A 15,392-nucleotide genomic window follows, 5' to 3' on the forward strand; every position below is an offset into this window, starting at 1 on the left:
GTCACCTCCTTGTCTAACGTTATTTCCGAAGATTCAAAGCCGGGAACCCTGATCTCTCTTGTAAGTGTCAGTGATAGGGATTCTGGCGTGAATGGGCAAGTCTTGTGCAGCGTGTCTGAAGAGCTACCGTTTGAGCTGAAATCGTCAGTTCAGGATAACTTGTACTCCTTGGTAACTAAGGTGCGTTTGGACAGGGAATCGGTTTCTCAGTATAGTATAACAATAATCGCTAAAGATTGCGGAGATCCTTCTTTGTCATCCTTTAAAACCATAAGTGTTCAGATATCAGATGTGAATGATAACGCCCCAGTATTTTCAGAAAATCCCTATATGCTCTATTTGGTCGAGAATAACTCCCCGGGTGCTTCCATATTCTCTGTTAGCGCCTCTGATCGCGATTTAAATGAAAATGCTGAGGTTTCATATTATATTTTAAAAGGCGACGTGACGGGAAGTGATCTGTCATCTTTCATCAATATCAATCCCGAGAATGGAAACATTTATGCCTTAAAGAGCTTTGACTTTGAAGCACAAAAAAACTTTCTATTCCAAGTTACAGCCAAAGACGCTGGAGTGCCATCGCTGAGCACCAACGTCACAGTGAACGTTTTCATTCTGGATCAGAACGACAATGCTCCCGTGATCTTGTCTCCTTTAAGTTCAAACGGATCAGCTGAAGCTGTGGTGGAAATTGCTCGAAACGTTAATGCAGGGTATCTCGTAACTAAAGTGCGAGCCTACGATGCCGATATAGGATACAACGCCTGGTTATCCTTTTCAGTGCTGCAAATTACGGACCCCAGCCTTTTTAGCCTGGAACGCTACACAGGAGAAATTAGGACACTTCGCCCATTCACGGAAAGTGACGACAGTGAACAGAAAGTGATTGTACAGGCGAGAGACAATGGGGACGTTTCTCTCTCAGCGACAGCAACAATACGTATCGTTATAGTTGAAAAGACAGAATCGTTTGCCGTCTCCGACTTTAAACACCCGGCTAAACACCAAGAGGACAATAATGTGACTTTTTACTTGATTGTGACTCTGGGATCAGTTTCGTTTTTGTTTTTGATGAGTATCATCACCCTGGTTTCCATGCAGTGCTGTATGCGCAAAAGCCATGCAAGTGAAAAAAATGACGCAGATGCCAGTGGGAACGGAACCCTTTGTCACAGTATCCATTACAGAGCCGGGGAGAAAAGATACATGTTAGTTGACCCCAGAATGAGTATAGGCTCTACAATTGGTCTTGGAAGCAACGGGAACACTCTAGTTGTCTCAGAGAAGCGAAGGCAATCTTCCGGAGAGGTGAGGGTATGTCGCCGTTTGATCAAATAAATCAACAAAATAATGATATTTTGATTATAAGATTTTTCCTTATACTTTAATGTGTATATTTATGAAGCACTGGTTAGTTTCTCATAGCTGGATGTCATTGGTTGAGCTGTTTGAAGGGAAGACAACTTCAAACGGCTAACATAGCAAATATGCTGAATAGTTTTATTTTCGGCGCTGTCCCATTGCAAAAACAAAGTTGCGTCATGCTTTGCTTGTGCCTTTGGACATCATAAAGATTTGATTTCAAATTTAGACAGTCTCTATCTGTTGCGGCAGTCTAGAATTTACCATCAAAACATACAGTATTTTATTTACAGTAATACATAAAATGGGAAAAAAACAAGTTTTCTTGCATTAATCACAAAATGTAAATGATTAAACCCTGAAGTGAAGAGTGAAGTGCAGGAAGCTCACTGTTAAAATCTGTGGACATTCCATTACAATGCTGAATCCAAGGGGTTCTAACAGAACAATGTATCTATGTTTAAGATACATTCATGAAGCACTGACATGCAATAATACTAAAATAATACAACAATGCGTCCTTTGCTACTAATGAATCCGGCGACTGGAAAAGTTCGAGGACACATTTAAAAACCAGTTTAAGATAAGTGTCTTCTAGTACCTCTAATGCACAGCAGGTTGATTTGTGTTGCAGTAAACCTGTAAAACGTTTGTGGTCGGTGATTGATTATTTAGGCTGTCTGATTGCTATGCACGGATTAATTCATTTGGAGAAGGTACATCTTGGTCCAGCAGACAGGGGTGCCCTTGGAGATTATCTCAGAAGGATGTGTCCCATTTTGGACCTTTGTAGTGTTTGTTATTGTCACGGAAGCCAGGTTGGTCTCCGGTGGAGGATGGTGTTCAGACCCTGTGTGAGGCAGCAAATCCGGAAAAAGGACCATAGACAGGGTTCAGGGGAGACACACAAGGTTTATTGGTGCTCACAGTGAAGTAGGGAAGGTGGTGCAGATGTGCGGGGAATATCCAAAGGCAAACATATCCAAGGAGGTTCAAGGGGGAGTCAGGAAGCAGTTCATAAGTCCATTGCTGGGAGATGCATCAGGAGACGCAGACAAACAGGAACACACGACGAGACAAGAATCCAGGAAATACGGGGCTCCCTTCCAAACCCCAGGCTCAGTGGGTCGGGGAGCGTAAAACAGGCCTGTGCCCTCAGGCTTCCTCGGGAAGCCTGGTGGTAGGCAGGCCTTTGGGCTACCGTATTCCAGAGCTGAGCCCCGAAGGCAGGAAGGAGTAAACTTAAATAGGGAAGCTAAAACAAGGCACAACAGGAAATAATGCAGGTAATAACTAAAAGGACTAATATAAGGAGGTTGGAGCACCCTCTGTAAGAGAGGGTGGTGACCATAACAGTTATAGATTCTAGGCTGTTCTATATGCTTATAGCTGTAGCATTTTAAAGCTTATTTCACGGCTTCTGTACTTCTTTGTTGGTTGTAGATAACAGTAAACGTTATATAGGATAATTAGAGAAGTTCTGTTATTGGTGTTTCTTACTGCTAGCACATTTGTCATTTGTACCCGTTGCTTACCTCTGGCTCTGTCTCCCCTCCAACCCTGTTTTTGATAGTGTGGCTAGGAATTGGATGGATGGACTAGAACTGAGTTTAGTTTTGAAAATGGACTCCCCTGGAAGAGCACAATTTAAATAACCAATACTATATCCTCCCAGATCTCCTGTTTGTGTGTTTATTTCTCCCAGACTGTATTAGAAATCAAAAACACAATTGCTGCAAATACATTTGAGTTTAAAATGTTGGGAATAAAAAAATGAATTCCAGCAGACATTTGGAGATGAGAACATGTATTGCAGAATGAATGAGAGCCGATTTGTTTGCAGTGAATTGTATTGTTGGGATGATGTAAGAATGATGTAGTGGTACTTTACCTGTTTCTTGAATGTCCACTGCTGAGTGAACAAATTGCATTTTGTAGGTTATTAAAGGTAAGAAGAAGGAGAATACACCATATAAGCATCTTTAGGTCTATAAAATGTTTTGTTTTCCAGAAGATCCTACAAAAAAAATGGGCATATGATAATCTTTTTATAGTCTCCATGGTGACACTTAAGCTTAAAATAGTGCTGCGAAAAAAGCAGAACAACAAGGACAAATTCAGCCAGAGTGAGGAGGATGTCTTTTGGGAACTCTGTTACTGTCCAGTTATCATTTACCTCTTCCACTGCAATTAAACCTACGCTGTAGGGAGTAGCAGTGTGTAGTCTTTTAATATCCATTGCAAAACTATCAGACCCTGCTGTTCTTTGAAATAGTCCAATATTTGAAAAACAAATGTGTGGGATTTTTGATGCTTTATGTGGGCATTGATTCAACAATGGTTTTGATCAGTAACAATATTACAGATCCAGTATGTCAGTGGAGTGGGCACTGACTCTTGGTTGGGCTGCCTGGGTCATAGTGTTTGTGAACCTAAGGCAGTAATTAGCGATGAACAAAAATAAGGATTTTCAACAATTAGATTATGTGCTTATGCGAATAACAATTTTCTATTAGCTTTAAAACTGAAAATAATAAATCTTTAGATGTAAAGTGAAATCAGTGTCTGTATTAATGTAGAATACAATAGGCATCAAAGAGCTGTCTTTGGGCTTTTTTGTGGTCCTTCCTCAGAGTTGAAACTCTTCCTGTGTTATCATGTCACTTCTGTAGTGCATTTTTTTTTCTTTGATAGGGTAAGGTGTTGTGTTAGTCAACTACAGTATATCTCATTTGTTGAGTTTCCCTTTCACATTTGTCCATAATAAACGGAGAAGCTAAATAAAGCTAGGAATGGTCAGTACTGGGATGAGAGGCCTCTAACGAAAACCACGTTACTGCTATAAGCGGTGAGCATTAGGTTGTACTTACTGTACCCCTTTCTGGACTTCCAACACCAATATGAATTTATTTTAACTTAAAGACACGAGAAACTGCTCATCAACGATTACTATTAAATGTTGCGTTACGATTGTATACTTACCGCTATAATATAAATCACCGAAATAATATAAAATATGCTACATAAAATAATGTTTTATTAGATAAGGACGCATGGTGTCACTGTTACACAGCAGGAAGGATTCGGGACGTCACAAAAGGATGAAGCCCGTCCCCTTTCAAAGCTCGTACACAGAGACAGGCATAAGAGTTGTCTGTGCTTAGTAAACGACAGGCCACAGGGATTTTATTTCTAGACTTCTTCGAGGACGTCTTATAAGTGGATTTAATAGTTTTCATGCTTTCAGGTCTTTTTGAAGAACTATCAGTTTGGCATAAAACAAGAAAAACTGGAATATTTCGTCATGATCTTGGGAGCTAGACAGCTGAGAAGCAGGGGGATGATTCTGCATTGTGCTCTTCTTTTCTGTTTTTTCAAACGCGTTTGTTCGCAATTACGCTACTCCATTCCCGAGGAAACGGAACAGGGAGCTGTTGTAGGAAATATTGCCAAGGATCTGGGACTGGATGCGAGAAAACTAACAGAGCGAAGGTTTCGCATTGTCTCAGGGTCTAAGGAACAGCTTCTGCAGGTAAATGAAAACAATGGCATTTTGTTCGTTGATAAAAATATCGATAGGGAGGAGCTGTGTGGGAAAAGCAGCCCCTGCTCAATTAACCTGAAAACCGTCATAGAGAACCCGCTAGAAATCCATTACGTGGGAATCGAAATTGTGGATATAAACGATCATTCGCCGGAATTCCCGGTGAAAGGGAAGCACCTGGAAATAGCGGAGACGACCCTGCCGGGATCGCGCTTCCCCCTTGAAGCTGCGCGCGACCCAGATGTGGGTATTAACTCACTGCGCTTTTATAAACTGAGTCAAAATGATTACTTTGAACTGGAAGTAAAAGACCGCGGTGAGGAAGGTAAAATTCCCTTTTTGATCTTGAAAAAGCAACTGGACAGAGAGCTGGAGCCCGAGATCAATTTGCTTTTGACTGCTTATGACGGTGGAAAGCCGGAACGATATGGCTCTGTCAATATTACCGTCACAGTTATTGACATCAACGATAACGCGCCTGTGTTCGATCAACAGGTGTACTCGGTTGAGCTAGATGAAAATGTTCCAGTGGGTACTTTTGTAATTAAAGTTCATGCTACAGATTTGGACGATGGCGCAAATCGAGAAGTTGTATATTCGTTCGACAGCAGTTTAAGAAATAACGCGTTTGATCTGTTTCAGTTAGACGCCAACACAGGTGAAATCACAGTGAAGGGGCTGATAGACTTCGAAGAGAGGCGAATTTATGAGATTGATGTACAAGCAACTGACAAGGGTCAAGTATCATTGACAGGACACTGTAGTGTCGTAATAAAAATCAAAGATGTAAACGACAATGCACCAGAGATAGAGGTGACCTCTTTGACTAGCCAGATCTCGGAAGACTCGGGCCCTGGTACTGCGATTGCGCTGATAAGTGTAGCGGATATTGATTCTGACAACAATGGTCAGATTGGGTGCACGCTCTCTGACAACGTTCCATTCGAATTGAAAACGTCATTTCAGGAAAACATGTATTCTTTGGTAACCAAAGGCCGACTGGATCGGGAATCAGTTTCTCAATACAATATTACAATAACGGCAAAGGACAGCGGGCAGCCTGCCTTGTCGTCTTTTAAAACTATAATGGTAGAGGTATGTGATATCAACGATAACAGCCCAGTATTTTCATCAAGCCCTTATACGTTTTACCTCGCTGAAAATAACCCTCCCGGTAGTTCTGTATTCACTGTCAGCGCTTCCGATCGTGATCAAAATGAAAACGCTCATGTTTCATATCACATTTGGAAAGGAGACAGCGCACAAAATTCTGTGGCACCTTACTTGAATATTAATTCTGAAAACGGAAATATTTATTCCCTAAAAAGCTTCGATTTTGAAAGTCTTAAGAGTTTTAATTTTCAAGTTATAGCAAAGGACTCCGGAGTACCTTCGCTAAGCACAAACGTCACGGTGAACGTTTTTATTCTCGATCAGAACGACAACGCTCCGGTGATCTTGTCTCCGTTAAGCACTAACGGATCTGCTGAGGCTGCAATAGAAGTTCCCAGGAGTGTGAATCCAGGCTATTTGGTTGCTAAAGTACGGGCATATGATGCAGATATAGGATACAACGCCTGGTTATCATTTTCACTGCTCCATGTTAGTGACCACAGTCTCTTTAGTTTGGAGCGCTACACGGGAGAGATCAGGACACTTCGTCCATTCACGGAAGCAGATGACACTGAATTTAAATTGATCATCCAGGTAAAAGACAATGGGAACGTGTCACTTTCAACAACGGCGACAATACTTATTACTACTGTTGAGAGAGTGGAGTCTTTCGCAGTGTCAGACTTCAAAAAGGCGGGAGAAGTCCAAAAAGAAAATAATTTAACATTTTATCTAATGGTATCCTTGGGGTCGGTTTCTGCCCTTTTTGTGATCAGTATCATCCTCTTGGTTGTAATCCAGTGCTCCAGAGGGAGGGACGACTCTTCTAGGTATTCACAAGATAAGACTTACGCAGACGTTAGCGGGAACGGAACCCTTTGCCACAGTATCCAGTACAGAGCCGGAGAGAAGCGCTACATGTTAGTGGGACCCAGAACGAGTATAGGCTCTACAATAGGTTTGGGAAGCCATGGGAACACTCTGGTCATCCCAGACACTCGAAAGAAAACATCGGAAGAGGTAAGCGTCCAGCCCATTGTAATTGATCAGTCAATTTAAAACTTACTGTATTTACTCATAGTTAACTAAATACATATAGAAAATGATGCGATTGTATTCTGTACTATGGGTGATGTGAGAAACGAACAGCCTATTATAAAAAGGCCTACTTTCTGTAATGTGGAATAACGCAGGAAAGATGAGCACGGTGATTTGTGTTAATGGATGCTTTGCTAGCCGTTTGCAAGTCTCATAAATTCCGGTAATTTTGGTTTATTACTGCATTGATACACATTCGGAGTACGCTTTTAGAGGATACTTCTTAAATTTTGCTTAAGTTACTGAAGGGCACCAGGATACAGCAAGGGTGTAAGAGGTACAATTCCCTATGATATGTTTTTTACCTTAAAATGTGGTATTGAAGTTTAACTGCAAGTTGAGTTTTTTTGTATTCAATGTACTGTATGTTTACAGTTTTCAGTTACTATTAATACTGTGACTAGAGAGGTCGTGACTATATTTTATTTTTGTCAGCGCAGTAAATTCAGTAGACATAACGCAGATTTTCATATCATTATTATTATTGCATTTGTGTTGAATTGTTTACGACGGCTTACTTTGGGAACAGCGTTTCGCAAGTGACATCAAAAGAGCAATGCTTCTGAGGCAATTTTAAAGCTCGCCCATAAAGTGCTGAGTTTTCCAAAAAAAAAGTAGCGTAGTAGTCGGAGTGCTTGTATGGTTTAATTTAAAAGAGCGTAATCACCCTGTCTCGGCTTATCGGTTTTTATTATTTGCCCAGATGTTGTTGTTCTAATGGTGATGATCGATTAGTTAAATCTATAAAAAAGAGTTTCTATATGCAACCGTTGTGGTTCCACCATAGCCTTGACAGTGTTTCCCAGAGGCTTTAGGCTTACTGTCGCTGTCCACCAAGATGGTGCTGAAATGCAGCGGCTCGGTGCTGATCAGATACTACTGTACCTCTGTCCGTTATACATCGCAACATTTGTACTATTACATATTCACAGCCTCATAAAAGAGTGAAGACATTACTTTTATAAATGCAACATTCAGATTTGAAAAGGACATAAGAAAAGACATAAATGAGCGGAAGACATTTTTTCACATCTAGCCCGTTTCATAGAGGTAAATCGATTCCAGGATCTCCTCCAGTCATGTCTTGAAAGAAGCCCTCAGGTAGGTTGTTCCATACCCCCACATAATATGCATGATCGTTATTTACTTGATTCTTTAAAAGTAATAATACTTAATAATATGAATCAATATTGAAACACTGACGACCTTCTTTTTCGATCCATTCTTGAACCAGAGTCATACAATATCGAACAAACCCGAATAATACCGTGTAATTTATCCTTTCTTGGTCCTTAGATAAGCCTTCTGTACTTATGATTACGATCTCTCGCTCTGAGAGGAGTTTGTAAAGTATGAGTTTTCTATATTTGGTTTGTAATCGAGATTAAAAAAATCAATTAGCTAAATCGTTATAATAAATTCAGTAGATTTGGCAAAACATTACAAAGGTTCTTTATATTTTATAAGGATTTGTACTGGAATGCTGGACTGAAAGGATAGATCTAAAAATAATTGTTTTAGGTTAAGTGTTTTATTCGTGGAAGACTTTTTATATATTAAGAAAAGAAGCAATATCAAGAGATAATTACGTCATGAAATTCAGATTTAAGTGGAGACGCATGGTGTCGCTGTAATACAAGAATAAGGTCTGAAGTTCTCAGATTTAAAGCCCTGCCCCTCTAAGGGCCTTTCTGTGGTTACTGCCTTGGAGATGAGTTGTATTTACTCTTTGTTACAGGCCTAAGGAACGTACCAAGTGTGATGTTCATTAGGAATTCTATTTCAAGATGACGTGAAATTATTACATGATTTATTTTAAACATTCTGACGGAATAACGTCGACTGACTGGGATTATTCGTCATGGAACAAGGACACAGAAAAGCACTGGAGTGCCAATGGATTGTATTATATTTTGCTTTGCTGTTTTGCTTTTGGCAAGATACTTCAGCACAGATAAGATACTCTATTCCCGAGGAGGTAAAAGATGGAGCTGTGGTTGGAAATATTGCAAAGGATCTGGGGCTTGACAGTAGAACATTAACAGACCGGAGGTTTCGAATTGTTTCTGGATCTAAAGATCCCCCATTTCAGGTAAATCAAAACGATGGCGCCCTGTATGTTAGTAAAAACATAGACAGAGAGGAGATGTGTGAGAGGAATAGCGTCTGTTTAATCAACTTAAAAACGGTTCTGGAAAACCCTCTAGAAATCCATTATGTTGCAGTAGAAGTGCTGGATGTAAATGACAATTCTCCAGAATTTCTAGAAAAAGAGAAGCGCTTAGAGATAGCCGAGTCTGCTTTGCCTGGAGCGAGATTCCAGCTGCAAGCCGCGCGTGACCCAGATGCTGGCGTTAATTCAGTGCAGGTTTATAAACTCGGGAAAAACGAGCATTTCCAATTGGAAGTCAAAGACCGTGGGGACGACAAAAAGATCCCCTTTTTAATACTACACAAGCCCCTAGACAGAGAAACCAACACCGAGCACAAACTATTACTAATTGCCCTTGATGGGGGAAATCCACAACGATCTGGGACACAGACTATCATTATAGATGTACTTGACGTTAATGACAACACACCTGTTTTCGATCAAGATATTTACTCGGTAACGTTGCAGGAAAATGTCCCAATAGGTACAAAAGTCATACAGCTAAATGCAACAGATTTAGACGATGGCCAAAACGGAAATGTTGTGTATTCATTTGGGAGTAATATAAACAGTAAAGTATACGAAGTTTTTGATTTAGACCCCAAGACGGGAGAAATTACAGTTAAAGGTTTAATAGATTTTGAAGAACAGGAGAGCTATGAGATAGATATACAGGCTTCAGATAATGGACATGCGCCATTAACCATTGACAGCAGCGTTATAGTAAAGATACAGGATATGAACGACAACGTTCCAGAGATAGAAGTGACCTCTTTTTCTAGTACAGTTTCCGAGGATTCACGTCCTGGGACTATGATAGCTCTAATCAGCGTGAATGATAGAGATTCAGGCGTCAATGGCCAAGTGTTCTGCGTATTGTCTGAAAACATTCCGTTTGAACTGAAATCTTCATTTCAGGACAATATGTATTCTTTAGTAACCAAAGCAGTGTTGGATCGAGAGGTAGTTTCTCAGTACAGTATTACCATTATAGCCAAGGATAATGGTCAGCCTTCACTGTCGTCCGTTAAGACTATAACAGTAGATATATCAGATGTTAACGATAAATGCCCAGAGTTTTCTCAAAGTCCGTACACGTTCTACTTGTCCGAAAACAACGTCCCAGGACAGTCCATTCTGTCAGTGAGTGCTTCGGATGAGGACCTGAACGAAAATGCTCATATTTCTTATGAAATATGGAAAGGGCACAAGGACGATAACTCCATGGTACCCTATTTAAATGTGAATTCTGAAAATGGAAACGTTTATGCGCTGAAAAGCTTTGACTTCGAGGAGCTCAAAAACTTTAAATTCATAGTCACAGCGAGAGACTCGGGAGTGCCGTCACTCAGCAGCACCGTCGCAGTAAACGTCTTTATTCTGGATCAGAACGACAATGCTCCAGTGGTTTTATTTCCTTTGAGTGCTAACGGATCTGCAGAAACTGTCGTGGAAATTCCCCGGAGTGTGAATGCGGGGCATTTGGTAACTAAAGTCCGAGCCTATGATGCCGATATAGGATACAACGCCTGGCTATCGTTTTCACTGCTCCAGGTTACTGACCCCAGTCTCTTTAGTTTACAGCGCTACACGGGAGAAATCCGGACACTTCGTCCCCTCACTGAAGCGGATGGCACCGAACATAAACTGATCGTCCAAGTAAAAGACAATGGGAACTATTCGCTTTCTACAACAGCAACCGTGCTTATTGTTACAATTGAGAAGTCAGAATCCTTTGCAGTTTCAGACTTTAAACTCAAGGCTGCCGCGCAGGAAGAAAACAACTCGACATTTTATTTAATTATATCTTTGGGGTCGGTTTCATTTTTATTTGTGATCAGTGTGATCACACTTGTCACCTTGCAGTGCTGCAGACTGAGGAACAATCTGACCAGCAGGTCGCTCCGTGATAGTAAATACTCGGAAGTCAGCGGGAATGGAACCCTTTGCCACAGTATCCAGTACAGAGCCGGAGAGAAGCGCTACATGTTAGTGGGACCCAGAACGAGCATAGGTTCGACAATTGGCGTGGGAAGCAATAGAAACACTCTGGTCATTTCCGAACCTAAAGGGAATACTTCGGAAGTGGTAAGTGTTTCAACAAAGTAGTAAAAGAGTTTCTTTAAATCTTCCATTTACTCACAAACTACCGAAAAACATTTTTACAAATGATAGAAACACATTCAGAAGTCTTTTTGTATGTCGCAGGCTTGAGAAGTCCCTTATTTGCCCTTTTATCACTACATCGGTGTTTTAGGTGTTCCCTTTTTAGCAATCGTTGTGTACTGTACGTGGCTGTGCTGCTTTGTCGCTGTAAACTACATTTCCCAACATCCATTGCAGTCAGAGGCTCCCAGCTGCAAAAACAAAGACCTGACAACAGATTGTAATAAATATGCAAGTGCACGGAGAACCATTGCTGAAATAATGACAGATTATTAAAATTTAAGTAATACACAAAACTCTTTAGAAAGGCTCTTTATTGTGGTAAAAAGGTGAGCAACGAGGACAAAAGTGTTTGGGCCTCTTTCAGTCAGGTATGTCCATGTTTTCTTTATTTACATCTTTCTTGTAGAATCACCACTGATGCTCAGTCACAAACATATAACAATGTACGATTTGCGTACAGGTACTTTTAATAACTTGGAGACGATAGAACTCGATTTGCTTGGTTTAACGACTGTGGTTTCGCATTGTTTGCCCAGGTCAGGACGAAGACCCTTTTCGTTTTTTATTTTCTATTTCACTATCATGCGTATTCATCTTGTAAATGCGAAGCTGTTGTATTTGTGTTGTGTTGTACTGCTGATTTGGCTTACGGTATTTCATTCACTGTCACAATTAGCCCGTTATTCATTGTCATAACCCCATCATAAGCGATTTCAATACATTTCGAAGTGTGTGTTTTCATCAACAGCAGTAACTGAGTTGAGCAGCAGCAGCAATAATAATAATAATAATAATAATAATAATAATAATAATAATAATAATAATAATAATAATAATAATAATAAAGTAGAGGTTAAAGAAGAAAACAACACAACATTACGGGTGAGAAGGGTGAGATAAGGCATCAGAGCTGAAATGAGTGTCTGTCTAACCCTCCTAATCAGCTCGTACGCGGATGCAGCTCCCCACTCTAACCTCTGCAGAATAAGCATAATTTAATATTCAGGTATTAAAATTAGATTTCTATTTTAAGTTCAGTGATATTCTAAAGGTGTAAGACTTATTTATTGGAGGGTATTTTTCCCCTGGTTATTATCATATAAGAATAGCAGTGATAGCGGTAAATTTATCGACAGTCCCTGGAAGACAAGATAGGGCTTTGATCTCCTCAGCTCGGGCGGCAGTGTCGGTGGATGCCTGCGGCGCTGGTGGTGATTCAGCTTGGCTGTCGTGTGTGGGTTTACGTGCGGCACGGTTTTCCCTGGAGTTGCTTTTCAGCTGAGATAAATTATGTATATGTTTGAGAGAGGAACAAGCCTCTCGCTGCCTGGACGCGTGCTTTGAAAAAAAAAGAAGGAGGATACTTTTTAATTTAAAGCATGTTTAATGCCCCGTTGCTCTTTTTTTCCCCCTTGATCAATTTCCTTGATCGATTTTTTTTCAAGATCGTGAAACTGCTGTAATGATTTGAATACACTGCTTTCAAAGCGTATAAAATATTGAAGCGATCCCCCTAGTTTCCCTTTGCACAAGCGGCGATTTCGATTTTTAAGAACTGTATTTTCTTTTCACAAATAAATACAGGGAATCACAAAATAGAAAGGTTTACATTAATACACATACTTAAAACAGTATATATGATCACATCTCAATTAGTTTTGACACGGTAACAGTTACATAGCAACAATTTATCTTGTACCGGTGCAAATCCCATTCTTTACTTTAACATGATTTTCACACCTTCTTGAGATACGGTCCTATGCCGTCTATTTCACACAGATTTTCTGCTTCCTCCCTCCCTCCTCTCCACAGATCTCTGAGGTAATACAGTAGTTCTCTCGGGTAATGAACAGGGCCAGGCTACCTGCTGCCTTGACTGGGACCTCAAGGGAGACAAGAGACTCGCACTGCAGCGTCTCTAGGTTCTTTGTCCTTGTCAGGTACGCGGGCGTGCTAGTCACTCAGACAGGGGAGGCAGGCAGGAGACGAGGAAGGGAGAGAGAGTCACGGCAGCAACCGCCAAGGCATAGGGGTTAGGAGCGAGAGAGAGAAACAAACTGTACCTACTGCACTGTGACAAATATTCTGGGATTAGAGACACATTCTTCCCCAAATGTACAAATCTAATCCCAGAATTCCCACGCCTGCCAGAATCACAACAACTCCCCAATTCATACGGGAGAGGGAGGAGGGAACTCAGTTGAATCGGCAGCCCAGTATGTGACCTCCTGACACAGCCTGAGGAGCAGTGAGCTTGGTGTGTCTGTATTGCAAATGTATGTAGATTTGTTTATGTTAATTGTATTTGTTTTGCTTTGGCAACACTGATTTTACTCATTGGTCATGCTGATAAAGCAATCCCCCCCTCCCCCGGCCGACACACACACACACCGCTATTTTGTAGAGTCTGCATATTTGAATAGTCAAGCTCGGGTGCTCGGGCTCCCAAGCATCCTGCTTCTGGGAGCGGGACGCTACCATATTCCGAATAGTCAGTTGCTCTTTACTGAATACTCCAAATTATTAAAAGGCAGCATAGTTGGTCAGCTTTGCCTTGTCCAGCTTTTATAATGCTCACTGGTCAAAAGACAATTCAGCAGTATGTTTTGAACGGCACAGATTATTTACAGAAGACTAACTCTTTCATCTAGTGAAAGCTAATTTGATAATTTTTCGTCTTCACTTCTGTTGCTATTTTGGAGCTGTTTAAGATTCAGTCTTTGATGCTGTGTATGCAAGGTCTGTGTGAATGCTAATGGAATTGAATAAGTACAGGATATTGCAAAATGTCATGTGTAAGTTTAAGTACTTATACTGATATTCATACAGTATTCTGAATTTTCAGTATATGAAGTATATTGTTATGAAAATCGTAAAAATTAGGATTTGACTGAGCGGTTTAGTCAATAAGTAAAGTAATTATTCCTAACCCCCAACTTGTAAGTGATTTCTCTATAATATACCCGAGCTAATTATATGAATTAATTTGTTCTCTGCCACAGCTTTGGTGAGAAGAGTAATAATCCAGGCACACTTGGTTACATAAATGCTTATTACAATGACAGGACACAAACTACACTACACACAACAGAACATACAACACACAAATTACTCTATGTACTGTATTTACAAACAAGGCCTTTCAGAGGCCTAACATTCTAATCACCCAAAAAAAACACAGACTTCTACTAAGCATGGAACTCTTAATGCCTACAGAGGCCATATAACACATAAGCTGCCTTCTCAATAAATGCAGCGCAACCTGCAGTTAAACCTCTCTACCTGCACCATGGATACCACAAAATGAATGGGAACCCATCTCCCTATTCTAGAAAATGCATCCTAAGCAGGAAAGACGTTACCACGGTATCTCACCACGGTATCTTTTACCCTAGAAACCCACGTTCCCTAAAACACTCTAAACTCTCTCTAACAAGGTTCAAATACTTAGCTCCAGTCAGGTTTTGTTTGGATGATCATTGAATAGGGGCTCTCACCTGACGCAAGCTTCCCATTCCAACTCCTCCAGACACTTGTCTCTCCTCCTTTCTTGATCTTTCACTGTGTGTTTCTGTGCTCCTCATTGACAATCATTAACTCATAACTTACCTAGATATACCAAGGTACATTTTACAATTGTTTTTGCTGAAGGGACCCCCCAGGCCTCAGCAAACATCCTCTCTACTTTGAAGCTAGAAGTGTTTACTCTTCCAAGTGTCACAAACTTTATCTTAAATCAAAGATACACTTCTCAGTTACCTAAAGCTCTAACTTTATATACAAATATGCAGTAGTTATACTGATATTAGATAAATATTATGATTTAATGACTCTTAGGATTATGAATACCATGTTATTCATGTATTAATACAATATGGGAATCGTTTGCACTGCAGGAGTGGCTGAAAGGCTAATGCACTCTGTTTTGATAACCACATTTTCCTAAGTCACTTG

The 15,392-nt window shown here is 40.5% G+C and overlaps 1 protein-coding gene across 9 annotated transcripts in view; it reads left to right on the forward strand.

Annotated features, from left to right (window-relative positions):
- The window catches only part of LOC148650533 (protocadherin alpha-C2-like), a 167,020-nt gene that overhangs the window by 32,403 nt on the left and 119,225 nt on the right, over positions 1-15,392 (forward strand). The window contains exon 1 of one of the 9 annotated variants that reach the window (XM_088604468.1): positions 8,824-11,357. The exons of the other annotated variants lie outside the window; for them this stretch is intronic. Coding sequence (XP_088460594.1) covers positions 8,979-11,357 — 2,379 coding nt within the window. The 5' untranslated portion in view covers positions 8,824-8,978. Of the gene's footprint in view, positions 1-8,823; positions 11,358-15,392 lie in introns of those variants that run through there. 9 annotated transcript variants of the gene reach the window in all.

The sequence above is a fragment of the Lepisosteus platostomus genome, chromosome 13 (assembly GCF_059453375.1).
Source record: "Lepisosteus platostomus isolate fLepPlt1 chromosome 13, fLepPlt1.hap1, whole genome shotgun sequence".
Lineage (NCBI taxonomy): Eukaryota > Metazoa > Chordata > Actinopteri > Semionotiformes > Lepisosteidae > Lepisosteus > Lepisosteus platostomus.